Source organism: Thamnophis elegans, chromosome 8 (genome assembly GCF_009769535.1).
Source record: "Thamnophis elegans isolate rThaEle1 chromosome 8, rThaEle1.pri, whole genome shotgun sequence".
Lineage (NCBI taxonomy): Eukaryota > Metazoa > Chordata > Lepidosauria > Squamata > Colubridae > Thamnophis > Thamnophis elegans.
The window spans coordinates 2,557,016-2,580,235 of NC_045548.1; the positions used below are offsets into that span (position 1 = coordinate 2,557,016).

The 23,220-nt window shown below is 42.0% G+C and overlaps 1 protein-coding gene across 1 annotated transcript; it reads right to left on the reverse strand.

Annotated features, from left to right (window-relative positions):
- Positions 1 to 1,558: 1,558 nt before the first annotated feature.
- On the reverse strand, positions 1,559 to 21,744 carry LOC116512133 (MARVEL domain-containing protein 3-like). Its single transcript, XM_032222435.1, has 4 exons — positions 21,340 to 21,744; positions 18,571 to 18,798; positions 13,497 to 13,660; positions 1,559 to 2,938 (listed from the first exon to the last, which is right to left on the reverse strand). Exons 2-4 carry the CDS (start codon positions 18,672 to 18,674, stop codon positions 2,247 to 2,249), a joined length of 960 nt encoding a protein of 319 aa, XP_032078326.1. The 5' UTR covers positions 18,675 to 18,798; positions 21,340 to 21,744; the 3' UTR covers positions 1,559 to 2,246.
- Positions 21,745 to 23,220: the final 1,476 nt, after the last annotated feature.

Below are 23,220 nucleotides of genomic sequence, written 5' to 3' on the forward strand. Positions count from 1 at the left end.
AGTTGAGTTGAGTTTATTATATTTCTATGCCGCCCTATTCCCCGAAGAGACTCAGGGCGGCTCACAATCAAGTCAGGGGGGGAGGGGGTACAAATAAGAAAAAAGAACGCAAACAAAACAATACCACAATTTAAACACTCAACAACCATACCATTCGAGAGGGGGACAAAAGCTCATTAGCCCCAGGCCTGTCGGAACAGCCAGGTTTTAAGGGCTATGCGGAAGGCCTGGAGGGTGGTGAGGGTTTGAATCTCCACGGGGAGCTCGTTCCAGAGGGTCGGAGCAGCCACAGAGAAGGCCCTCCTCCGGGTGGTCGCCAGTCGGCATTGGCCAGTGGATGGAATTCGGAGGAGGCCTAATCTGTGGGATCTAATCGGTCTATTGGAGGTAATTGGCAAGAAGAGAGGAGACAAGGGGTAAAATGAAAAGGAAGAAAAAAAGAAAGAAATGTGAAAGATAAGGAAAAAAGAGAGAAATTCATCAGGGACAGTGTAGGACTTAAAGGACCAAGCTTTAACAATGCCAAGGAGAATCAACTTTAAATTATTTAAAGCCTGAGATTTTCTAGGGGATTTTAATTTCAGTCCAAACATGTTACATGTTCCATGGAAACTATTCCCCCACAGGAGATGTAGTTTATGTTCGTTTTTCTTTTTTGCCATGACAATGTGCTAAACAGAATCCAGCTGAATCTATGTTAGGAATGAGTCACTGCGGATCTGCTTCTCCTCGTGCAGCAAGAGAACAGGGATGTCAAATGCTTCGCCGAGTGCCGTAGCTTGTGGCCTTGTAAATAGCAGGTAGGGTTTTATTTTAGATTGACAACATCGCTACGCAAACTGACAAGATGACCTGCCCCGGAGCGTCATCATATGAATGATGAAGAAAATTGGAGAGGACGGAGCCCGGAGCCACTCCGCCACGCGACATTCCCATTCCCCAACAGGAATTCCCACGGCCTTTTAAAAAAAATAATAATAAAAGAGCCACAACCCTTGGAGGCAGCTGAAAAGAATTTTGATGGATGGTTTAAAATGTTTTTGAGGAAGAAAGCAAGACAATGATGGGACCATTCCTCCCCTGTCGGAGCCGCCACAACACCTCCACAAGGAATGAGGCCAGTCTGATCTCCGTTCTGTGCTAAGGAATGAACACAGAGTGGATGGGAATCCACGTCTCTCAAGAGTCTCCCCAGTACAGGAAGACGTTGACTTGTTTGACAATTGTTCAGAATTACCACGGAGCTGGTTAAAGGGACTTAACAACCCATCGTTGCACTTACAACTGCTGGGGCATTCCTGCGGTCACGTGATCAAAAGCCCGCCCCTTGGCAACTGGCATGTATTTAGAATAGCAATAGCAATAGCAGTTAGACTTATATACCGCTTCATAGGGCTTTCAGCCCTCTCTAAGCGGTTTACAGAGTCAGCATATCGCCCCCAACAACAATCCGGGTCCTCATTTTACCCACCTCGGAAGGATGGAAGGCTGAGTCAACCCTGAGCCGGTGAGATTTGAACCACCGAACTGCAGTTAGCAGTCAGCTGAAGTGCCTGCAGTACTGCACTCTAACCACTGCGCCACCTCGGCTCTCAATGCAATGTCCTGGGATCACCTGATTGCCATATGGAACCTTCCCAGGGTTCTTCGGGAAAAAACAGTCAATGGGAGAAGACCTATTCGCTAAACAACCACTTTTATTTAATGACTAGTTGATGTCCGAACCAAACGTAATCAATGTACTTATGATAGAGAGCTAATGCCTAGATTTCCTATTCAGTCAGACACTTAGTAGAAATTTCTGAATATAATAAAATTGATCGGTCAACACCATTAAGTTTCAACCTGGAGCCAGTAACCGATTTCTGGGTCATTTACAAGTATAATCAATACATAATCAAAAGAACTTATCTTCCACATATTCGCTCTTGGCAATAACTATCTCACTATCCTTATGGTTAGATATCTTCAAGGCAAACTAAGTTCTCGGGTAATTTCAGGTCCAGGTGAGATCTTAAGACAATGATGCAAAAGAGCTCTTACTGAAAGAACATATCCAGGCCCCCCAAAAAAACCTGGAAATCATTTCTACAATTCCTTCCCTTTTTCTGTAAAGTTAGTCACAGAACTAAGTTCCTAGCTAGGAAGAATAATTTTTAAAATACATCTTTGATGTTATATTATACAACTATTGTCTGTGGGGGAGAAATATTTTTTTTAAAAGTCTGGCTTCAGTCTGCTGTAGATTACACAAGTGTGCCAAAAGTCCTTTCGGTGGGTATGTTTTCTTGGCTCCTATGGGGTTTGGGATGGCCGTCTTCTCTGTAGGTTCTCTCAGGATCATAACGACTGTTGTCCCGCTGCTTTTGAAACTGCCGGACCTCCCGAATGGTGAGAACACAAACCACCAAGCTTCCAAAATACAGGCAAGCAGCCACCAGGCCGAAAAGGGCCACGGATGCGTCCCCGCCTTGTACGCTGCAATTCACTGAGGTGTAACCTCGCCTGGCGTATAGCCTCTCTCTCTTCAGGCACACATCCGTGGCGTTGACTTGAATGACGAAGTGGAGGTAGAGGCCAACTGCCGCTATATAGCCAAGGCAGGCGAGGATGTGAAAGAGACACTCGGTGGCCAGCAGTCCAAGGGAAAGGCGATGGATAGGCTTTGCTCCAACAATGAGAAACAGAAGTGTTAGGCACGTCATTGTCAGGGTGAAGGCTACCCCTCCGTACACACAAGGGGCTCTCATCTGGCTGTACTGCCTGTCCACCTCGGTCACCTCTTGGAGTTCAGTCCCCTGAAATGGACTGTAGAATGAGTCGATGTTGAAAGAGCCTAGGCCGCCCAAGGAAGTGAGACCGGAGATCCCCGCGTGGGTTGCTCCTATGCAGATCAGCACCAGAATGTTGACAATGATCTCGACAAACTGCAAGACACCTGGTGGGAGGAAAAGAGATGGGGAATGAGCGCCACCATAAACCCACTCATAGATACAATCTTTATTTTCTGAATGGAACAATACAGAAGCATATAATAGGATCTTTGGTTCCACCACAAAACCGCGGAGGACAAAATCGCGCTCGACGAAAGCGCGCATTTGACGTCATCACAGCGCGATGAAAACATCGTGCTGTGATCGAAAAATGTAAAAATAAAGCGAAATCCTTACCCTAACCCCCCCAAACCTAACCCTAAACCTAACCCTTAACCTTACCCTAAATCTAACCCTAAACGTAACCCTTAACCTAACGCTAAACCTAACGCTAACCCTTAACCTAACGCTAAACGTAACCCTAACGCTCTAAACCTAACCCTAACCCTTAACCTAACCCTAAACCTAAACCTAAACCTTACCTTTATGTGAATCGGCTTGCTTTAATTTTATTTTTATTTCAATTTTTAATTTTTTTCATCACGCTGTGATGACGTCAAATGCGCGCTTTCGTCGAGCGCGATTTTGTCCTCTGCGGTTTTGACGGGTCACGGGATCTTTTAGCCCCAACTGGACTGAGCCCACACGTTTTAACTTTTTTTTTTCAAATTAACTATTAATAAAACCCAAATACCGTTCACCCATCACAAAATCTCCAGAACTGTGAAGCCTACAAACTTGAAATTCAGCACGTATATTCCTCTTGGCTTCGAGGTGCTTGCTAAGAAAGGATTTTTCAAAATGACCATCAGACCATCAGTATTTCCTATCCAGTATTATATTAACATGCATTGATGGGTGAAATGAGGACCCAGACTGTGGGGGCGATATGCTGACTCTGTAAACCGCTTAGAGAGGGCTGAAAGCCCTACGAAGCGGTATATAAGTCTAACTGCTATTGCTATTGCTATTGTTTTCCATATTGTGACCTCATCACATTCAGCTCCTACAATGACATACAACTTAACCAGTACTGTTACTTACCAGATGAATTAACACATTTAAATTCTATGATGGAATCAATTAGTTAGATGCAGCAGGGATAGCTACAATATTGTAAATACTAAAAAAATCCACTAATGCAGGAGTGTAAAAATTTCATTCTTGGGGTCCCAAAGCATCTGCAAAAATCGATTCTAAATTTGAATTTCTGGTGTGATAGAAAGGGAATTTATTAAATATACAGAGAATGGTTGTATTAATATAATTTAAAGTTAATCTCATTTCTGAGTTGTTGTTTTTTTTTTAATCTTGGCCCCTCTCACTTTTTAAAATGCCAGCCCTCTCTCATAAGTTAAAGAGTGAGGTCTGAAGCCCAAAACTGTTTGTAAGATTCTGGAATAAAACAATAGCAACAAGATTAAAGAAGACATGAGCAAAAATCTCAAAACTGAAAAAAAAATGATTAATTTTTAGTTTGTGCAATTTGATTTAAGATGAATCTAAGCAAAATGAGCAACAATATTTTGAAGAGTGGTGGGTGGGGGGGAACGAGAAAAATAAACCTGAATAATTATACCACAAATTTATTACCAAGTCGTGCTAAAGACTAAGTATAAATTGAAGGGTGTAACAGCCAGAGATTACATTCTGGAAAATTTATGCTAATTTAGTTTAATGTAAGTGTACCTGAGGCCTTTCCTATTAAAATTACATAGAGTCATGCTTAAGAGTTAAGTACCGGAGCAGTTTAAACTAAATGGAATGTCCTTGCCAACTATTCTTCAACATTATCATACCTCAATCAAAATTTAAGAGAGCTTGATTTCCGAATGATTTCTTTACTTTCTCTGGTAAGAAAAGTTGCTAAACTAGTCTCGGATTTGATTAATTGCTGCTAAGCAAAGATAAGCATTAGTTTGCTTTTTTTCTAAAGTGGCTTTTTGAAAGTTTTTCAAACTTCAACAGCTAGATGGATTTTTTTGTTTAAAGTTATTTTTTTTTAAAAAAAAGTGTTCCATGCCAAGACACTATTTTTTAAAAAAATATATAATTGGGTTATTTCTCCCCTCCCTCAATCTTCAATACAGGTAGGGCTCGACGTGTGACCGTAAGACCAAAATTTATGTCGTTAAGTGGAACAGTTAAGTGAGTTTCCCCCGTTTTACAACCTTTCGTAAAGGTCGTAAGTGAATCCCTGTAGCTGTTAAATTAGTCAAACTGCACTTTTGGCAGCTATGGGACACATAATAGCAAGACAATATGATAATATTGTGCTATAGATGAAAGATTTGTATATCTACTATCCAGCTCAGAAGCCCACTTAACGTTTTCATCCTCTGCTTACTCCCTCCCTGAGTAAGTGTTCTTTTAAAAGTCCTGATTCCTTAACTGGGTAGCCCAATAATAATCCATAATGTCTGAATTTATGTCTTAATATTTTTGCCACCCATCTCGTTATCCAAAGCAACTTTGGGCAGTTGAGTCATAGAGAATTTGCCAGTCTCTCTTAGTATCCAGATGTAGAGACACACAATTACAACTACAACTAAATGGTAGAACTGAAATTATATGTGTGTGTGTGTGTGTGTGTGTGTGTTTTATTTGTGCTGATAAATAAATAAAGGGAGACTAGTATAGATCTATTTCAAGCTATTTAGCTCTCATCAGCTAGCCATACCCTTACTGGGATTCGAACCTGGGCTATATTACATGTTAGGCAAATATAGCCCAGGTTCAAATCCCAGTAAGGGTATGGCTAGCTGATGAGAGCTAAATAGCTTGAAATAGATCTATACTAGTCTCCCTTTATTTATTTATCAGCACAAATAAAAAAAACACAAATATAACAAAGGCAACAGTAAAAATATTAGGTTTCTGTCTGGATGGTCTCTTATGACGAGCCGATTGACAGATGATGGAAGCAGTTAGCTTCCTCCCATAGTTGGGGCTTACCAGGGGTTGTGACACTAAATATATATATTTAGGAAGCCAAGAAATCACCAACTTTTCCTAAATGACTTATTTTAATGGGAATTGCATTAAACTAGGTGAATTTGGATCCACTCCCTCTGCAAGCTGTACTCTTTCACACAATCCCTCTGAGCAAGTTAAAGTGTTGAAAACTACAAGGCCTGATGCCAACTTCCTGGTGTAGCCTATCAAAGACTTCAGCTGTGCTAAAAATTGCAGAGCTAAGAAAGTTCAAATAAGGACTCGACCCGACAATATTCATTCCCACAGTGGTTTTTATTAGTGCTAAAATGCATCCCTAGTTCAAAGAGGTTTCCTCGGTGTGTTGTGTGTGTTGAACTGCTTGTGGAAGATAGGCAAGTTGAGAATTTGAAAAGAAACTTCTCTAAGGCAAGAAAGTTGTGAAACTTTCTGCAACTGTGGACTGTTAAATTTTCAGAAAATGTAAGAACCAGCGGTGAAATCCAGCAGGTTCTGACCGGTTCTGGAGAACAGGTAGTGGAAATTTTGAGTGGTTCGGAGAACCAGTAGCGGAAATTTTGAGTAGTTCCGAGAACCAGCAAATGCCATCTCTGGCTGGCCCCAGTGGAGTGGGAATGGAGATTTTGCAGTATCCTTCCCCTGGCACGCCCACCAAGCCACGCCCACCAAGCCACACCATGCCCATCAAGCCACGCCCACAGAACTGGAGTTTAAAAAAAAATTGAATTTGACCCCTAGTGAGAGCCAATTAAACAACTGCTCCATTTTAAGAAGTGGGGATTCATCCGTTTTAGTACAATTGTTAGACAGGTAGTCCTCGATATACAGCCACAATTGAGTCCAAAATTTCTATCGCTAAGCGAGAGCCCACCCAGTCACGTGACCACTGAGCCCCGCCTACCCAGATGGTCATTAGGGCAGAGAACCGGTTGTTAAATTATTTGAATCCCACCACTGCAGCATAACCAGAAATGCTGCAACTGTAGTGTAGACAACACACCCGGAGGGCACAGGTTGGGGAAGGCTGGTGCAAGAGCCAAGGCTAGAGCCAAGGTGGCGCAGTGGTTAAATGCAGCACTGCAGGCTACTGCTAGATCAGCAGTTCAGCGGTTCAAATCTCACCGGCTCAGGGTTGACTCAGCCTTCCATCCTTCCGAGGTGGGTAAAATGAGGACCCGGATTGTTGTTGGGGGCGATATGCTGACTCTGTAAACCGCTTAGAGAGGGCTGAAAGCCCTATGAAGCGGTATATAAGTCTAACTGCTATTGCTATTGCAAAAACAGTAGCACTTTCTGTCCTGGAATCCGAGAAGTTTGGCATCAGCTCAAGAGTTAAAGGCCGTTTGATTCTTCCTTTCAAAAGGCGTTTGAAGTCAGCTAGCTGCTACAAAGCCTGTCGGTGGGAATCAGAGGCCAGCTAGCTCTCCGCTATTTTCCTGGCAACAAGTATTGATAGCGCTGCTTGTACCCAGAGGTGGCTCGGGTACAAAGCCTCGTCTCAATGTAAGCTAAAGCAATCTTGTTGGATAAAGAAATTGGACGAGGAGGAGGAGGAGGAGGAGGAGGTAAAAGGCTGAAGAGGGAGAAGAGCTTCAAATGCGAAATAATTAGAATGGAGCTGAAGGTTTATGGAGCTGACTTAACTAGCATTAAATTCAAATTCGGCAGGAGAAGAATGACAACGTATAAAGCAGTGTTTCTCAACCTTGGCCACTTGAAGATGTCCGGACTTCAACTCCCCAGAATTCCCCAGCCAGCATTCGCTGGCTGGGGAATTCTGGGAGTTGAAGTCCAGACATCTTCAAGTGGCCAAGGTTGAGAAACACTGGTATAAAGGCTTAATGTTGGTTTGGACTGGCGTTTCTGTTTTTGGTCGGTGTACGTGAAAAGAAGGACCCGAAACAGCATATAAAGCTTCACAAACAGGAGAAGATCCCGTTAAAATGTATTTAATTTGTTCCAGAAGAAACCAGACCAGAGACGGAGCAAGGCAGAGCAGATGACTTTCCAATCCTTCCCCTTGTTGGAATTGCTTAGAATACACTTCTGTCATTTCATCCAGCAGGGACAAAAATGTTTTAATATTTGACCACCAGATAGAGCAAAGGGTAACCGTGAATTTTCTGTGTGCATAGTTTTGTATAAAGACTTTATTCTAATCAAAGGAAAACAGTATTTAAATTATCACTGTTTGTTCAAGAGATATTCCATACTATCTTGTATACACTCTGATTACAATCACTCCTCAGATATACGTATTATGTACATATTCTTTTGCTTTATAATGAAAAGGTTATGTATTCTTTCAGGGTGTGGGGAGATTTTCCCTACAAAAAGTAAAAATCTACGATAAGTGAATTGCAGCCAGAAAAATAGTTATAAAATTGCAGGAAGAAGCCAATAAATAGGTTAGTTGGTTTCAGTCCTAAATTACCACAGCCTCATTTAACAGAAGCACTTCCAAAATAAATTAGATTTTCCCAAGTATAAAACACACACATACGCACACATGGTTTATGCAGGCGAGTTTATTACAAATTAGTGTATTCCAGTGGAGGGGGTGGGGTGGGGGAAGCATTTATAGCTGTTTCCTAATGTTATATTTGCTGATGAAATTCAATTTGCTCACTTGCTCATTTGCAAATGACCTTGTTGAGAAAAGTAGGGAGGGCTGGAAATGAAGCACAGCCATTGTACTTTTATGAGAATTCAGTTTAGGCAATTGCTAAACTACGGTTCATCAAGATAAGTCAGTCAAATATAGCATTAACAGGTCCTACAAATCTTAAGTCAAGAGTAATAGATCTCCGCAAGAATCAAAATCCTTGGAACCTAATTAAAGCATTCCACAAGAAGATAAGTGAGTATATGCATATTAAGCCCACCTTTAGCCTTAGGGTAAAGGTAAAAGGTTCATCTTGCACATATGTGCTAGTTGTTCCCGACTCTAGGCGGAGGTGCTCATGAGGAGCCGAGGTGGCGCAGTGGTTAAATGCAGCACTGCAGGCTACTTCAGCTGACTGCAGTTCGGCTGTTCAAATCTCACCGGCTCAGGGTTGACTCAGCCTTCCATCCTTCCGAGGTGGGTAAAATGAGGAGCCGGATTGTTGTTGGGGGCAATATGCCGACTCTGTAAACCGCGTAGAGAGGGCTGAAAGCCCTACGAAGCGGTATATAAGTCTAACTATCTTTTTTAGCTTTTTTTGCTTCCACTTTCTCTCTCCCCTGGTATAGTTGACAAAGCTAGGAGAGCCTGTGGCTTAGAGGTTAATACATCTACCTAATATTGCCCCCAACAACAATCCGGGCTGTTCTGCAGTTCGGCTGTTCAAATCTCACCGGCTCAGGGTTGACTCAGCCTTCCATCCTTCTGAGGTGGGTAAAATGAGGACCCGGATTGTTGTTGGGGGCAATATGCTGACTCTGTAAACCGCTTAGAGAGGGCTGAAAGCCCTATGAAGCGGTATATAAGTCTAACTGCTATTGCTATTGCTATCTCCATTTTAAAGCTGAAGAGCCAGCACTGTCTGAAGACATCTCCTTGGTCATGTGACCAACATGACTAAACCCCGAAGGTGCACGGAATGCTGTTACCTTCCCATCAAAGGTGGTTTCCATTTTTCTATTTGCATTTTTACATGCTTTCAAACTGCTAGGTTGGCAGAAGCTGGCACAAGTAATGGGAGCTCACTCCGTTACGCGGTGCTAGGGATTTGAACCGCCGAACTGCCGACCTTCTGATCAACAAGTCTTAGCCACTGAGCCACTGCATCCCTTTACTGTTAGCCTTACCTATTCATAAATGGCAACCTTAATCACCGTTTCCGGGAAAGATGAAGTCTGCCCAGCTTGCTTACTGAAAAACAGGGGAATGAATAATTTAAGAGCAGCTGTTGCAAAGGAGATATTGAGATGGAGCTGCTTGAAGAAGGGACCACTAAGAATAGTTTCAGTTTCTCCGAAGTTACTAAAGGAGTAACAGAAGCCTAATTCAATTGACAATGAATGCCAATCTTTTAATCATAATAAGGGCATGGAGAATCCGTTTACATTGTCCAGTTATCAAGTTCCATGTATTAGGTATGTAATCCAAGGGAATGTTGTCCTCGGAAAATTTTAGATTTTGTTTCACAGCCACATTTATATAGTCCCCAATTTCCTCCCAAAAATTATTAAGTGTAGGACACTGTTAAAATATGTTTTAAGGAAGATTGATATTGGAACACTGCAAAGTTAAATCTATGACCTCATTCAGTCAATGAATTGAAGACCCAGTTATGCTTGCTGCTCATAAGTGGATTGCCTATAGACACATATTTACATGGATAAATACAATTAAATACAGGACTGTACAAAATACAGTATCTTAAAAAAACAACACAATGGTTAGAAGTGTATTAAAAATAAATATATACACATACTGTCTATATCAGTGTTTCTCAATCTTGGCAACTTGAAGATGTCTGGACTTCAACTCCCAGAATTCCCCAGCCAGCGGCATCCAGACATCTTCAAGTTGCCAAGATTGAGAAACACTGGTCTATATAATATTTACATTATAGGTATACCTTACGACTGGAGTTTGGGACAGGAATTTCTAATGTTAAATCAAGATCGTCGTAAGGTGAGGCCTCCACATGACTGGATTTAATTTTACAACTGTTTTTACACTAATTGTTAAATGAATCACATGCCTTAACTCCAAAGTTTGCAGTCATTAATCAAATCACATGGTCTTAAATTATATTCTTTGTCCTGAATGGGATTTATTTATTTTTTTGCGCCAGAAATCAGGGGAAAAAAGTAGGAAATTGTGGTCACGTGATTGTAGGATGTGGCAACCCGTTGTAAATATGAGCCGGTTGCCAAGTACCCCAAAATGCAGTCATGTACCACAAGGAGGCGGTGCAACATTTCCTGCTCTGCTATCATTACTTCTAAGATCAAGATCTTTATTCCAGGGGTGTCAAACTCGGTTTCATTGAGGGCCGCATCAGGATTGTGTTTGACCTTAAAGGACGGGGGAGGCATGGCTAAGGCTAAGGGCGTGGCCAGCTTGATATCACCCCTATCAGGGGCACCTGTGATGGCCCGAGCCTTCCGCCAGGAAAACAGAGCTAAGGAGGGCCGTATGTGGCCCTCCCGAGCTTGGCAGAGACACCACGGGCCAGTCCTTTACTGTTTCCCGGGCAGCCCCGAGGGCCAGACCCTGTGGGCAGGATCTGACCTGCGGGACTTAAGTTTGACACCCCTGCCTTATACTATTTGTATTTTAAAACATCTTTTCTGCATAAAAATGCATATACATTTAAGCTTCCAGAATCTATTTCAAATCTATCCCCGCCCTCATCTTTCCACTTTGCAAATGTTTTAACCAAAGGTTGTGTGTGTGTGTGTGTGTGTGAAAGAGATAAAAATGTATTGTTCCTGTTTCTAGTTTGGTCCTCGGCTCAAAATGGAAAAATTAAAATAAAACACTGGAGGCCATTTTTAAACTTAAATTGCAAAATAAAAATTGTTTTATTGTCCTTGAAAAAGAAAACTTAATATGCAATCATACCTGTGACTACTAAGAAATTGGTCTCATTGAGTTCAATGGAGCTCATTTTAAGGAATCTGATATAGATATGCAGTATGCATAATACTTTGAAAGCTTTTCCTTTTCTTGTGGTGTTATTAAATTACTGAAAATGTTCCTAGTTCCCATCAATAGCACACACTGAGGTTTGTTCTCATTCTGTCACGCATTCACTAAGTAAACGAAATTAGACCATTAAATATGGTTATTTTTGTTTACATACGGTTTAAAAGATCACTCAAAATGCAATATATGTATAAAGGTGAAACTCAAAAAATTAGACTATCTTGCAAAAGTTCATTTATTTCAGTAACACAACTTAAAAGGTGAAACTAATATATGAGATAAGACTCATTGCAAGCAAAGCAAGATAGTTCAAGCCGATGAACATTTGTAAAAGTTTTTTTTTTTCTAAAAAATTTTCAATAAAAAAAAAGAAAGAAATGTACATCTTGGCTATTGTGTCTGTTTCGAAAAAGAATTCGGGGCCTTAATTATTAGCCAGTCTGAGATCAGTTTAACTGTGATTTCACTGAATTTCTGAGATTTTATGATTGGTGCCTTAGAGTCAGAAAAGCAGGGCATAACACTGATGTGACAGAGATAACAAAGAGAAACCAAATCATCATAATAGGTCATGACTAGCCATGTACCTCACATAACACCTATCCTCCGCGAGCTGCGCTGGCTACCTGTTGATCTCCGTGTGCGCTTCAAGGTGCTACTTACCATCCATAAATCTCTCCATGGTAGTGGATCTGCGTACTTGAGAGACCGCCTCCTGCCAATTACCTCCCTTCGACCTATCAGATCGCACAGATTAGGCCTCCTCCGAGTTCCATCCGCCAGTCAGTGTCGACTGGCGACTACACGGAGGAGAGCCTTTTCAGTAGCAGCTCCGACCCTGTGGAACGATCTCCCCGTGGAGATTCGTACCCGCACCACCATCCAGACCTTCCGCACAGCCCTCAAGATCTGGCTAGCCCGCCAGGCCTGGGGATAAGATTCTAATCCGCCCCACCCGAATGTTGAATGAAAGTTGTGTTTTATTGTTATTTTCTTTTTTTATTATTCACGCACAGTTTTATGTTTTTTTTGTCTTGCACTCCCCTTCCCATGATTTGTAAGCCGCCCTGAGTCCCCTCAGGGAAAAAGGCGGCCTATAAGCTTTAATAAAATGATAAATGATAAAAAAAAATGCAGTTTTTACAATTGTTAGACTGAGAGGGGGAAAAAAGAAACCAAGAAAAGGAAAAAAGAAAAATTTTATGCCAGTTTAAGATCATGGAAGCAGATGGAATATATAGCCATACTCCATGTCCTAATAGACTAATTAAAAAAAAACCTCTGCCTCTTAGCATTGCATCTCATGTGAAAATTTGCAGTTATTTTAGGCCATTTGTTTGCAAGATAAATTTTACTCCCAAGATATAAGTTTACATTGCGTTGCCTTCTGTTCTTCACTCTGCCTTTAAAAAGTTCCGACAGTTTTCTCTCTCCCCACTTCTTATTCTACTCACAAGAAAAAAAAAAAGCTGGCCGTAATAAAAAAAAGTAGTATTTTTATAAGCCCCTTGAATACAAGTTAATGCAGGTAGTCCTCAACTTACAACAGTTCACTTAGTGACGGTTCGAAGTTACATCACTGAAAATATTTCTTTCCCCCCCTCCTCTTCCTTTTCTGTAAGCCGCCCGGAGTCCTTCGGGATTGGCCGTCATTTAAATTTTAGTAACAAATAAATAATAAATAAAACAATAAGATCGAGTTATGACCGTTTTTAGCACTTACGACCATTGCAGCATCCCAATGGCCGTGTGACCAGACATCTGGCAACTGACTCACCTTTATGACCATTTGTCGTACCCCGGGTTCATGAGATCTACCTTTTGCGACCTTCAGACAAAAGGAGTCAAGGGGTAAACAAGATTCACTTAAAAACCCTGTAGCTAACTTAACAACCGCCACGATTCAAGTCGTACAATCGGGGCAAAACTCACTTAACAAACGTCTCACTTAGCGACGTAAAGTTTGGGCTCAGTTGCGATCGTAAGTCTGTAATGAAATGGGTACAGAAAAAAGGCTTGCCTACCTCTTCGGGAGCACAGATTGGAACATTTCTCCGAAAAAGTCTTTTTGGAAGGATAGTAGGGAGGCGGGGGATTGTCACAGCCGTGTCTTGGTCCCAGATGGTTCGGCTCTGGTTCTGCAAACGCCGAGGAAGATCTTGAATGTTCCATTGTTCCGTGTGACAACCTATGGACAGAAAGAAAGGCAGAAAAATATAGCAATAGCAACAGCAGTTAGACTTATATACCGCTTCATAGGGCTTTCAGCTCTCTCTAAGCAGTTTACAGAGTCAGCATATCGCCCCCAACAATCCGATAGATAGATAGATAGATAGATAGATAGATGATAGATAGATAGATAGATAGATAGATAGATAGATGATAGATAGATGATAGATGATATAGATAGATAGATAGATAGATAGATAGATAGATAGATGATAGATAGATGATAGATGATAGATGATAGATGATAGATAGATAGATAGATAGATAGATAGATAGATAGATAGATAGATAGATAGATAGATAGATAGATGATAGATAGATGATAGATAGATGATAGATAGATGATAGATAGATAGATAGATAGATAGACAGACAGACAGACAGACAGAGATATAGATAGATAGATAGATAGATAGATAGATAGATAGATAGATGATAGATAGATAGATAGATGATAGATAGATAGATAGATAGATGATAGATAGATAGATAGATAGATGATAGATAGATGATAATGATAGATGATAGATAGATAGACAGACAGACAGACAGAGATATAGATAGATAGATAGATAGATAGATAGATAGATAGATAGATAGATAGATAGATAGATAGATAGATAGATAGAAATAGCAATAGCAATAGCAGTTAGACTTATATGCCGCTTCATAGGGCTTTCAGCCCTCTCTAAGCGGTTTACAGAGTCAGCATATCGCCTCCAACAACAATCCGGGTCCTCATTTTACCCACCTCGGAAGGATGGAAGGCTGAGTCAACCTTTGAGCCGGTGAGATTTGAACAGCCGAACTGCAGAACTGCAGTCAGCTGAAGTAGCCTGCAGTGCTGCATTTAACCACTGCACCACCTCGGCTCATATAAAAACCCCAGATGTCCCCAGAAAAGCTGGCTGAGGAACTCTGGGAGTTGAAGTCCACAAGTCTTAAAGTTGCCAAGGTTGGAGACCACTGGATTAGAGATCTCTGCAAGAGGCTCCTTAAGTAGAGACAACACAGTGGTAGAATTGATAGAAATTTCTTTGGAGGGAGGACAAATTGGGGAGCACCCATTTGTGCTCTGAAAGAGTTGCTCCTTGGGAGATTTAGTTTCTCGTGATCAGTTGTGGGTCAAGGTTTGGGCCCCAAGGGATTTGCAAGGTCTCCTTAATTGCTGTGCAGTCTTCATGGATATTTGAGTAGCAAGAGCCTAAACTTCTTAAAACACTTGACGATTTAATTACTTTGCAAGCTAAGAGAAATATTCTCAATGGTATCGGAGATCAAAGACTCATGGTGGGTGCTTTCTTGTTGAAATTAAGAAGAGGGGGGGCTGGGGAGTCAGCTATTTTAAAGGATTTGTGTTTAAAAGCAAAAAGCTTAACAAGATCGTGATCTCGGAAAGTTTCCAGTGAACAAAGGGGATAGTGTTTTTTTTTTTTTAAAAAAGGAATAATATTATTATTTTTTTTGCTGACAAAACTGCCTTGGAAAAACAGTAAAACTAATTAGACTAGCAGACTGGACCTTGGTGGGAATGTTGATTGTTTGTTTTAAGGACAATAGTAATTGGTTGATTTTACAAAATAAGAAGATAAGGCTTATAGGAGCTAAACTGTGTGACTGTAACTGCGGAAAACTAATTGGGACTAAAATGTTAACGACACAGAGAGAAGCGAAACGGGGGGGGGGGGAGGAGAGCCTATCTTTTACGAACTATAACTAGTACTATAATTGACATACTTTCACTTTCTCACCATGGCAACCACAAGGAAAGCTGCCAAATTGGGGGAAAGGATGCAGATAAGGACATTTCACCAGATTTATTACAGAAAAGGGTTGAAGAATTTGGCAGAAATGACCGCAATAATTAAAAAAAAAAAAGGGAAAAACAGAAGAATGATTTGCAGGGATTAAAAAAAAAGAAAAGATCCGGTTGAAGAAGTTTTAAAAAACCCTGAAGAATCTATAAGGCAACTGCCTGCAGACCTAAAGTTTGAAATTTGAAATTTAATAAAAATTTGTATGCCGCCCACTCCCATGGGACTCTGGGCGGCTTACAGACAAGATAAAAAGCATTTAAAAATTAAAGGTAAATAGGACAAGCTGAATATATTAATAGATTGTAGAAATACACTGAAGGGAGGAGTAGAGGGATAGAAGAAAGAGGGGTAGCGAGGGTGGGAGAGAGGACTGGAGGGAGGGGGAGAAAGAAGGGAGTGAGTGTATTGGGAGAGAGGAGTGGTAGAGGGGGAGGGGAAGTAGGTTAGAGGGGAAGGATGGAGGGAAGAAGGGAAGTTGGAGGGGGGTGAAAGAAAGGGTGTATGGAGGGTCGAAGAGTACATTGGGTTTATATTTTTTTGGGTATTGTCGACAAGAGGAATGGCTGTGTTTATTGTTTAATGTTATATGGCCCCGGTTATGCACAGTATATATGTGACTGTACGAAAATGAAATGGAAAAATAAAAACACATTTAATGGAAAAAATTAAAGGTAAAAATACAGTTGTTAAAATTGCACACCATCCGTTCTGTCTAAGTGGGGCTGGACATTGATCAACAGCCCAAGGCCTGCCGGAACAGCCAGGTCTTGGTGGCTTTACGGAAGGACGGGAGAGTGGGAAGGGTCCGGATCTCTACGGGTAGCTCGTTCCACAGGGCCGGCGCAGCTACAGAGAAGGCCCTCCCTCGGGGGGCCGCCAGCCGGCATTGTCCGTCCGACAGCACCCGGAGGAGGCCCAACCTGTGAGATCTTATTGGTCATTGGGAGGTATGTGGCAGAAGGCGGTCTCTCAGGTAGCCAGGTCCTAAACCATGTAGGGCTTTAAAGTTACTGATAAAGTAGAAAGTAAGACAAAAATTATAAACACAATTGTTCAGGAAGGAGTTGGAAAATTTGGAGCGGAGAGAAAAAGTATTTAGGATAATTGTGGAGTTATCCTAAAAAGGGGATAATTGTGGAGTTATCCTAAAAAGGATTTAGGATAATTCCACACAAAAAGATGGAGAGGATACCAGAGATATGTGATGTGATGTGGGGTGTGGTGTGTGTGTGTGTAAATAAAATATATTTGCTGTCAAGACACTTCCAAGCATCCCCACCCCCACCCCGCCACTAGAGCTTCAAATATCTATTGCAGTGTTTCTCAACCTTGGCAACTTGAAGATGTCTGGACTTCAACTCCCAGAATTCCCCCAGCCAGCGAATGCTGGCTGGGGGAATTCTGGGAGTTGAAGTCCAGACATCTTCAAGTTGCCAAGGTTGAGAAACACTGATCTATTGGTTCCAATGTATAATTTTCTCTCCTAGATATCAATTTCCATGAAGAAGATGATCGGGGAAGGAGCATGTTTCTCTTACCACATCTTGCAAAGACCAAAATATCCCACTCTCTAAGCTGGATAATTAAGTTTAGGAAGTAGGGGGGGGGGAACCCATCTTGCATTAATGTTTGCAAGTGTTTCTCTCCTGCTTACAGCCCTGTAAATAACTTTTGAAAGAGAATGCTCCCTTCCCTCTGAACTGCAACTCTCCCTGAAATCGGAGATGCTGTGAATAACAATTAAGCTTCGAAAAAATCACTGGCAAAGGCACTAATGGAAACTCCCACTCAAGCTTAACTGAGATGTTGGGGTAGAGATTTCAAGACATCCCTCCCCACTCCCCCCCCCACCCCACTTTACATGCAATGCTATTCGGTTTAGAAAAGTATGTCTTGGCCCATTAAATGGGGGCTTTTTTGGCATGGGAAAACACTTTGCATGTACCCAAAACAATGTGCTCTTTCCCTATCCTTCCTGAGAGAGCATCAAAACACTGATCTACTACTTATCAGCAGTTTGATAGGAAACCTTAACAGGAGTAAATTACGCGGGAATGAGAGGAAAAGAGAGAGCATTAAAACTCTATTCTCGTGATGGGAGAACCTATGGCGCGGGTGCCAAAGGTGGCACGCAGAGCCCTTTCTGCGGGCACATAAGTCGTCGCCCCAGCTCAGCTCCACTGTACATACGAAGAGAGGAGATGCATGCGCATGCATGGGGTACAGGGGGGCTACCGTCCCGCCCCCGTGGCCCAGTGGTGGGTTTCAAAAATTGTTCGAACCTACTCTGTGGGTGTGGCCTCCTTTGTGGGAGTGGCTTGCCACCCATGTGATTGGATGGGAGTGGCTTGCCACCCATGTGACCGGATATGAAGATGCCGACAACCCTTGTCAGAACCACCCTAGATTACCTCCCACACAGCACTGGCATGCATAAGAATATGATGTAAACTTGTTTTTTAAAAGGCATCTTTGGTTTGCGTTAAAACAACTTCAACACACGCAATGTTCTGATTGCACCACAAACGCAGGAGTCATCCTTACCTTTCACAGAGGCACTGAGTTTTATAAATATGAGCATGATAGTGTAGAATAATCATATCCAAGGACCAGTGGTGGGTTTCAAAAATTTTTGGAACCTCTTCTGTAGGTGTGGCCTGCTTTCCGGGTCCATTGGTGGAACCTCTTCTAACCGGTTCGGTAGATTTGATGAACCGGTTCTACCGAATAGGTGCGAACTGGTAGGAACCCACCTCTGCCGTGGCCCGTTTTTGCTCCCACGAAGCTGCAGGCAGAACTACTAGGCCCAAAATAGGCCACAGGGAGGTGTCACATGCACATGTGTGTGGGGGTTGCGCACTCATGCAGGAGGAGCATAGGGATTGCGCACACATGCGCAAGGGTGCGGCGGAGTTTCTCATGTGTGCATTGCATTATGGGTGGGGGCATGGGCATGTGCACTGTTGCACACAGCATGCACGCTTCCGGCACATGACAACAAAAAGGTGAAGCCATCACTGCTCTATGGCTGTGGATGATTTCTCAAACTTACCTTCCGCCTGATGAATTTGGCGGCCTGCGTCTTTTATCAAAATAATTGGGATTCTCCCTGGGAATGTAGTTTGTGTCTTGACGAAATTTCCCAGAATGGGGCATCTTCTCTTTTGCTGAAGTTACCTACAAGTGGTGCTTGCTTCTGCTTCAATTTGATGAATGGGTAACATTCAGCCCACAATTTTGTTACTCGGGTTAGAAACACAAAATAAGGCGCGGAGGTGACCTATAAAAATGAAAGTGACAGTAGTAGGTTTTATTACTTGCTCTATAGCAGTGTTTCTCAACCTTGTCAACTTGAAGATGTCTGGACTTCAACTCCCAGAATTCTCCAGCCAGCGAATGCTGGCTGGAGAATTCTGGGAGTTAAAGTCCAGACATCTTCAAGTTGACAAGGTTGAGAAACACTGCTCTATAGTATAGGTTAGGGCATCCTTTCCCAATTCAATACCATCCCAAAATGTTGGATAATAGTTCCCCAAAATATACACTTGTCAATTTGGTCAATAACAATAGAATATTATTAGACCAAAAAATTTAGACAGCACTGGTTGGGAAAGAAAATGTACAGTGAGGCAGGGAGTTGCTAAACTAAATGATTACCGGTAGATTATTATTATAATGCTATAAATGTAAAAAAAAACAAAGGAATGCAACATTAAAATAGCAATAGCAATAGCAGTTAGACTTATATACCGCTTCATAGGGCTTTCAGCCCTCTCTAAGCGGTTTACAGAGTCAGCATATCGCCCCCCACAGTCGTTAAATTAGTAACATAATTATTAAATGAATCTGGTTTGTATTTATATTTGTATTTATTAGTTTTGTATGCCGCCCACTCTCGGAAGACTCCAGGCGGCTTACAATAAAAAAGGGAGGGGGGGTGTTCCACTGCAGTTGTTCAATTAGTAACATAATTATTAAATGAATCTGGTTTCCACTGCAGTTGTTCAATTAGTAACATAATTATTACACGAATCTGGTTTCCACTGCAGTTGTTCAATTAGTAACATAATTATTAAATGAATCTGGTTTCCACTGCAGTTGTTCAATTAGTAACATAATTATTAAATGAATCTGGTTTCCACTGCAGTTATTAAATTAGTAACATAATTATTAAAGGAATCTGGTTTCCACTGCAGTTGTTCAATTAGTAACATAATTATTACACGAATCTGGTTTCCACTGCAGTTGTTCAATTAGTAACATAATTATTAAATGAATCTGGTTTCCACTGCAGTTATTAAATTAGTGACATAATTATTAAAGGAATCTGGTTTCCACTGCAGTTGTTCAATTAGTAACATAATTATTAAATATATCTGGTTGACTTTTGCTTCTCATAGGGTTGCAAAAGATGGATCACATGACCCTGGTCATAAAACATGAGTCAGTTGCAAGGCATCTTGAATGTAAATCCCGTAATCCTGAGGATGCTGCAACAGCAGGTGGAAAGCGTGAAAACCGATCGTAGGCGAATCACTTTGTTCAGTGTCGTTCGTTGTAACTTTGAATGGCCGCTAAGCGAGTTGTCGTTTTTTTTGAAAATTTTTAAAATTCTTTTAATTAAACAAAAACACACACACAAAAAGAATCATCTCTCGTTACATCTTGTAGAAAGCGTATGGATTGCTTACAAATATATTCCGCCCGTTTCTTCCATCATCCTGACATATGCTTCATTCAAATCGAGTTGTACATTTTAAGTCAGGAAAGAAAAAATGTGTATTTTACTATCCCTGCGTCACAATTCTCATTTAATTACCATTATTGCTTAATACGAATTGCTTAACTGATTAAACAGGACACGAATTAACACGAATTGCTTAACTGATTAAACAGGACAGGAGTCAATAGTGATGTAATTCAATAACATATTTTTCATGTTTATTTTGAAGCTTAATTTTGTACCTCTTATTGTTCCACAAGTACCTTACTAACATAAAGTTTACAACTAAGCTAGGCAACCATTGAAGGGAAATATTTGTGTGGGTCCAACTCGCTCACCTTAGTTTTTGCAGTGAGTGAGTGGCCCGCCTTTAAGCTAAATGAAGATTAAATTGATTAACTGCCCAATAAATATTTTGTTGGTCCCTATGTTTGAGATTTGTTTCAAGAATCGTCTGGATGTTATACTTGAAAAAAAAAAAAAGGAGCCGAGGTGGCGCAGTGGTTAGGGGTGCAGTACTGCGGGCCACTTTAGCTGACTGTGATCTGCAGCTCAGCGGTTCAAATCTCACCAGGCTCAAGGTCGACTCAGCCTTCCATCCTTCCGAGGTGGGTGAAATGAGGACCCAGACTGTGGGGGCAAGTTGCTGACTCAATTTGCTAAAAAAAATTGTAAACCGCTTAGAGAGGGCTGACAGCCCTATGAAGCGGTATATAAGTCAAATAAATAAAATAAATAAATAAATAAATAAATTATTATTTAAACATTTTTTTAAAAATCTAGAATCATTTATATTTAAAGACGCAACCGTCTACTGGCATTCATTTGCAATTTCAATAAATCTCCAATAACATTACACCTTTATGACTTAGAAGGGAGTCGTTGCAATAAGCTGAGGATTTACCTGCGCTGATTTCAAAGGATCGCTCGCACTGGAGCAGAACGAAGCAGGATAAGTGTCTGAGTTTTATGAAAGGCTGTTTACAAAATCTCGGATCTTGAAAGCCAAAACTGGGGAGGAGACTTAAGGGAAGACTTGACTTTCTTTCCTACGCAAATGTGCCCGATATCCCTTGTTCCCTTCTCTTCCCAACTCACCCCAGAGCTGCTGAAGGGTCTCCTCCCCACGTTCAGCAACGCGCCGGAGTTCCCGGGAGCCTTTTCCAAGGATCGGGCGCAACTCGGGCTCTTCCTTCCGAGGCGTTTCCTGGTTGGCAGCCGGAGAGCAGGTCAACTTCGCCCAGCCCATGTCGGGGAGGGTCAAGTTTCAGCCTCGCAGCGGTTTCGGAGACGCTCGGGAGGAAATGGGAGCGAGCCACCTGCCCTACCTGAAGGGGCGGAGCGCGGGGGCCGAAGGTGGCCGCTTCACCTGGGCGCCGAGGCGGAAAGAGCCGCCCCCAACGGCCGAAAGGGTCACAGGTGGGCTGGTTGGCTTTCTTGGCAGAGATGGAGCCGCTCCCACCTGCGCTTAAGGGAGAGGATGAAGGGCACAAGACGGGACGGCGTTAGGTGAGCCTAGAGCAGAGGGCTTCAAAGTTGGCAACTTTAAGACTTGTGGACTTCAACTCCCAGAATTCTCCAGCCAGCGCAGCTGGCTGGAGAATTCTGGGAGTTGAAGTCCACAAGTTGGAAGTCCACAATTCTGATCTCGTTGGCTTTCAGAAAGCTCTGAAGATGTAGCATTGCCATCACACCTGGGGCTCTGAGGATGATGGGGGGGGCGGGGGGGGGGTTATAATTATTGTTTGAATGTGAAGCATGGATTGGATTAGCTGCTGTTTACGAATGCTTTTTGTGCTTTAATGTGGTTTTTGTTGATAGGATTGTATGTGACTGCTGTTTGTTTCGTATTGATTTGTTGAATCTTTGAAGCTGTTTTGACTGTTGTGTGTGACGGTGGCTACATTGAATGAATGATTAAATAAATAAACCCAAAGTGTACGTATTTGCCTACAGAGGGCCCCATAGAAAACATTGGTAAGTTTGCAGTTGTTTCGGTCTTCCTCAAACTTCTTTTTAAAGCAAATGCCACAAACTTAATCTGCTCTTATATAGGTGATAGCTCCACGAACAGAATCTTTACTGTTTGCATCTTTGTTAAGAGCCACCTTAACCTGCCTCATGTATCATGTGTGTGTGTGCGTGTGTTTGCATGTGTGTTTGTATGGTGCGTGTATATGTGTGTGTGAGCATGCAGAGCAAAGAATAGAATAACAGAGTTGGAAGGGACTGTAGGAAGTTTATCACCCAGCCCTCTCCCAGAAAAATGAAATATTCTAGGAAATATTAAAAAGGCAGAATATTTCCCTGGATGTGAAAAGAAAGAAACGTGTCTTAAAATACAGAATAGCTGCCTGTAGCTTTCTGCCCATCCCCACTTTGTCAATGGGCCATTAAGAAGGCCAAGCTAGTCCCTTTACATAATAAAGACTTCTCCACTTCAGCTACAGGAAAGCATGATAATATTGGCCCCAACTGACCACATGGCATCTGAGAACTCAACCAAACCTGGATTCAAAACACAGCCTAGAGAGTTGCCCCTGCATGGCCCCATGGGAGTCTGGCAACCAATCAGAATGCATTTCTTACAGAGGAACAGGAAACAGAGAGGTGGGACTGAACAGGTTATAAAAAGCCTAGCAAGCCCCTCCCTCGGCCCTTCTCTTCTTCTCCACCAACATTGAAGCATGTGATCACCTTTTCTGTTCAGGGCTCAAGCCACGTGGCCCTGTCCTCCATTAAAACCATCTTTCCAAGCAGCCTCCGTGTCTCCAGTGTCTTTTCCCCCACTTGGAGCCAAACCCAGAAGGACATTTCTTTCATTAGGACCTTGGAGGTCTTCTAGTCCAACCCCCTGCTTAGGCAGGAAACCCTACACCACTTCAGACAAATGGCTATCCAACATCTTCTTAAAGACTTCCAGTGTTGGGGCATTCACAACTTCTGGAGGCAACTTCTGTTCCGCTGATTAATTGTTCT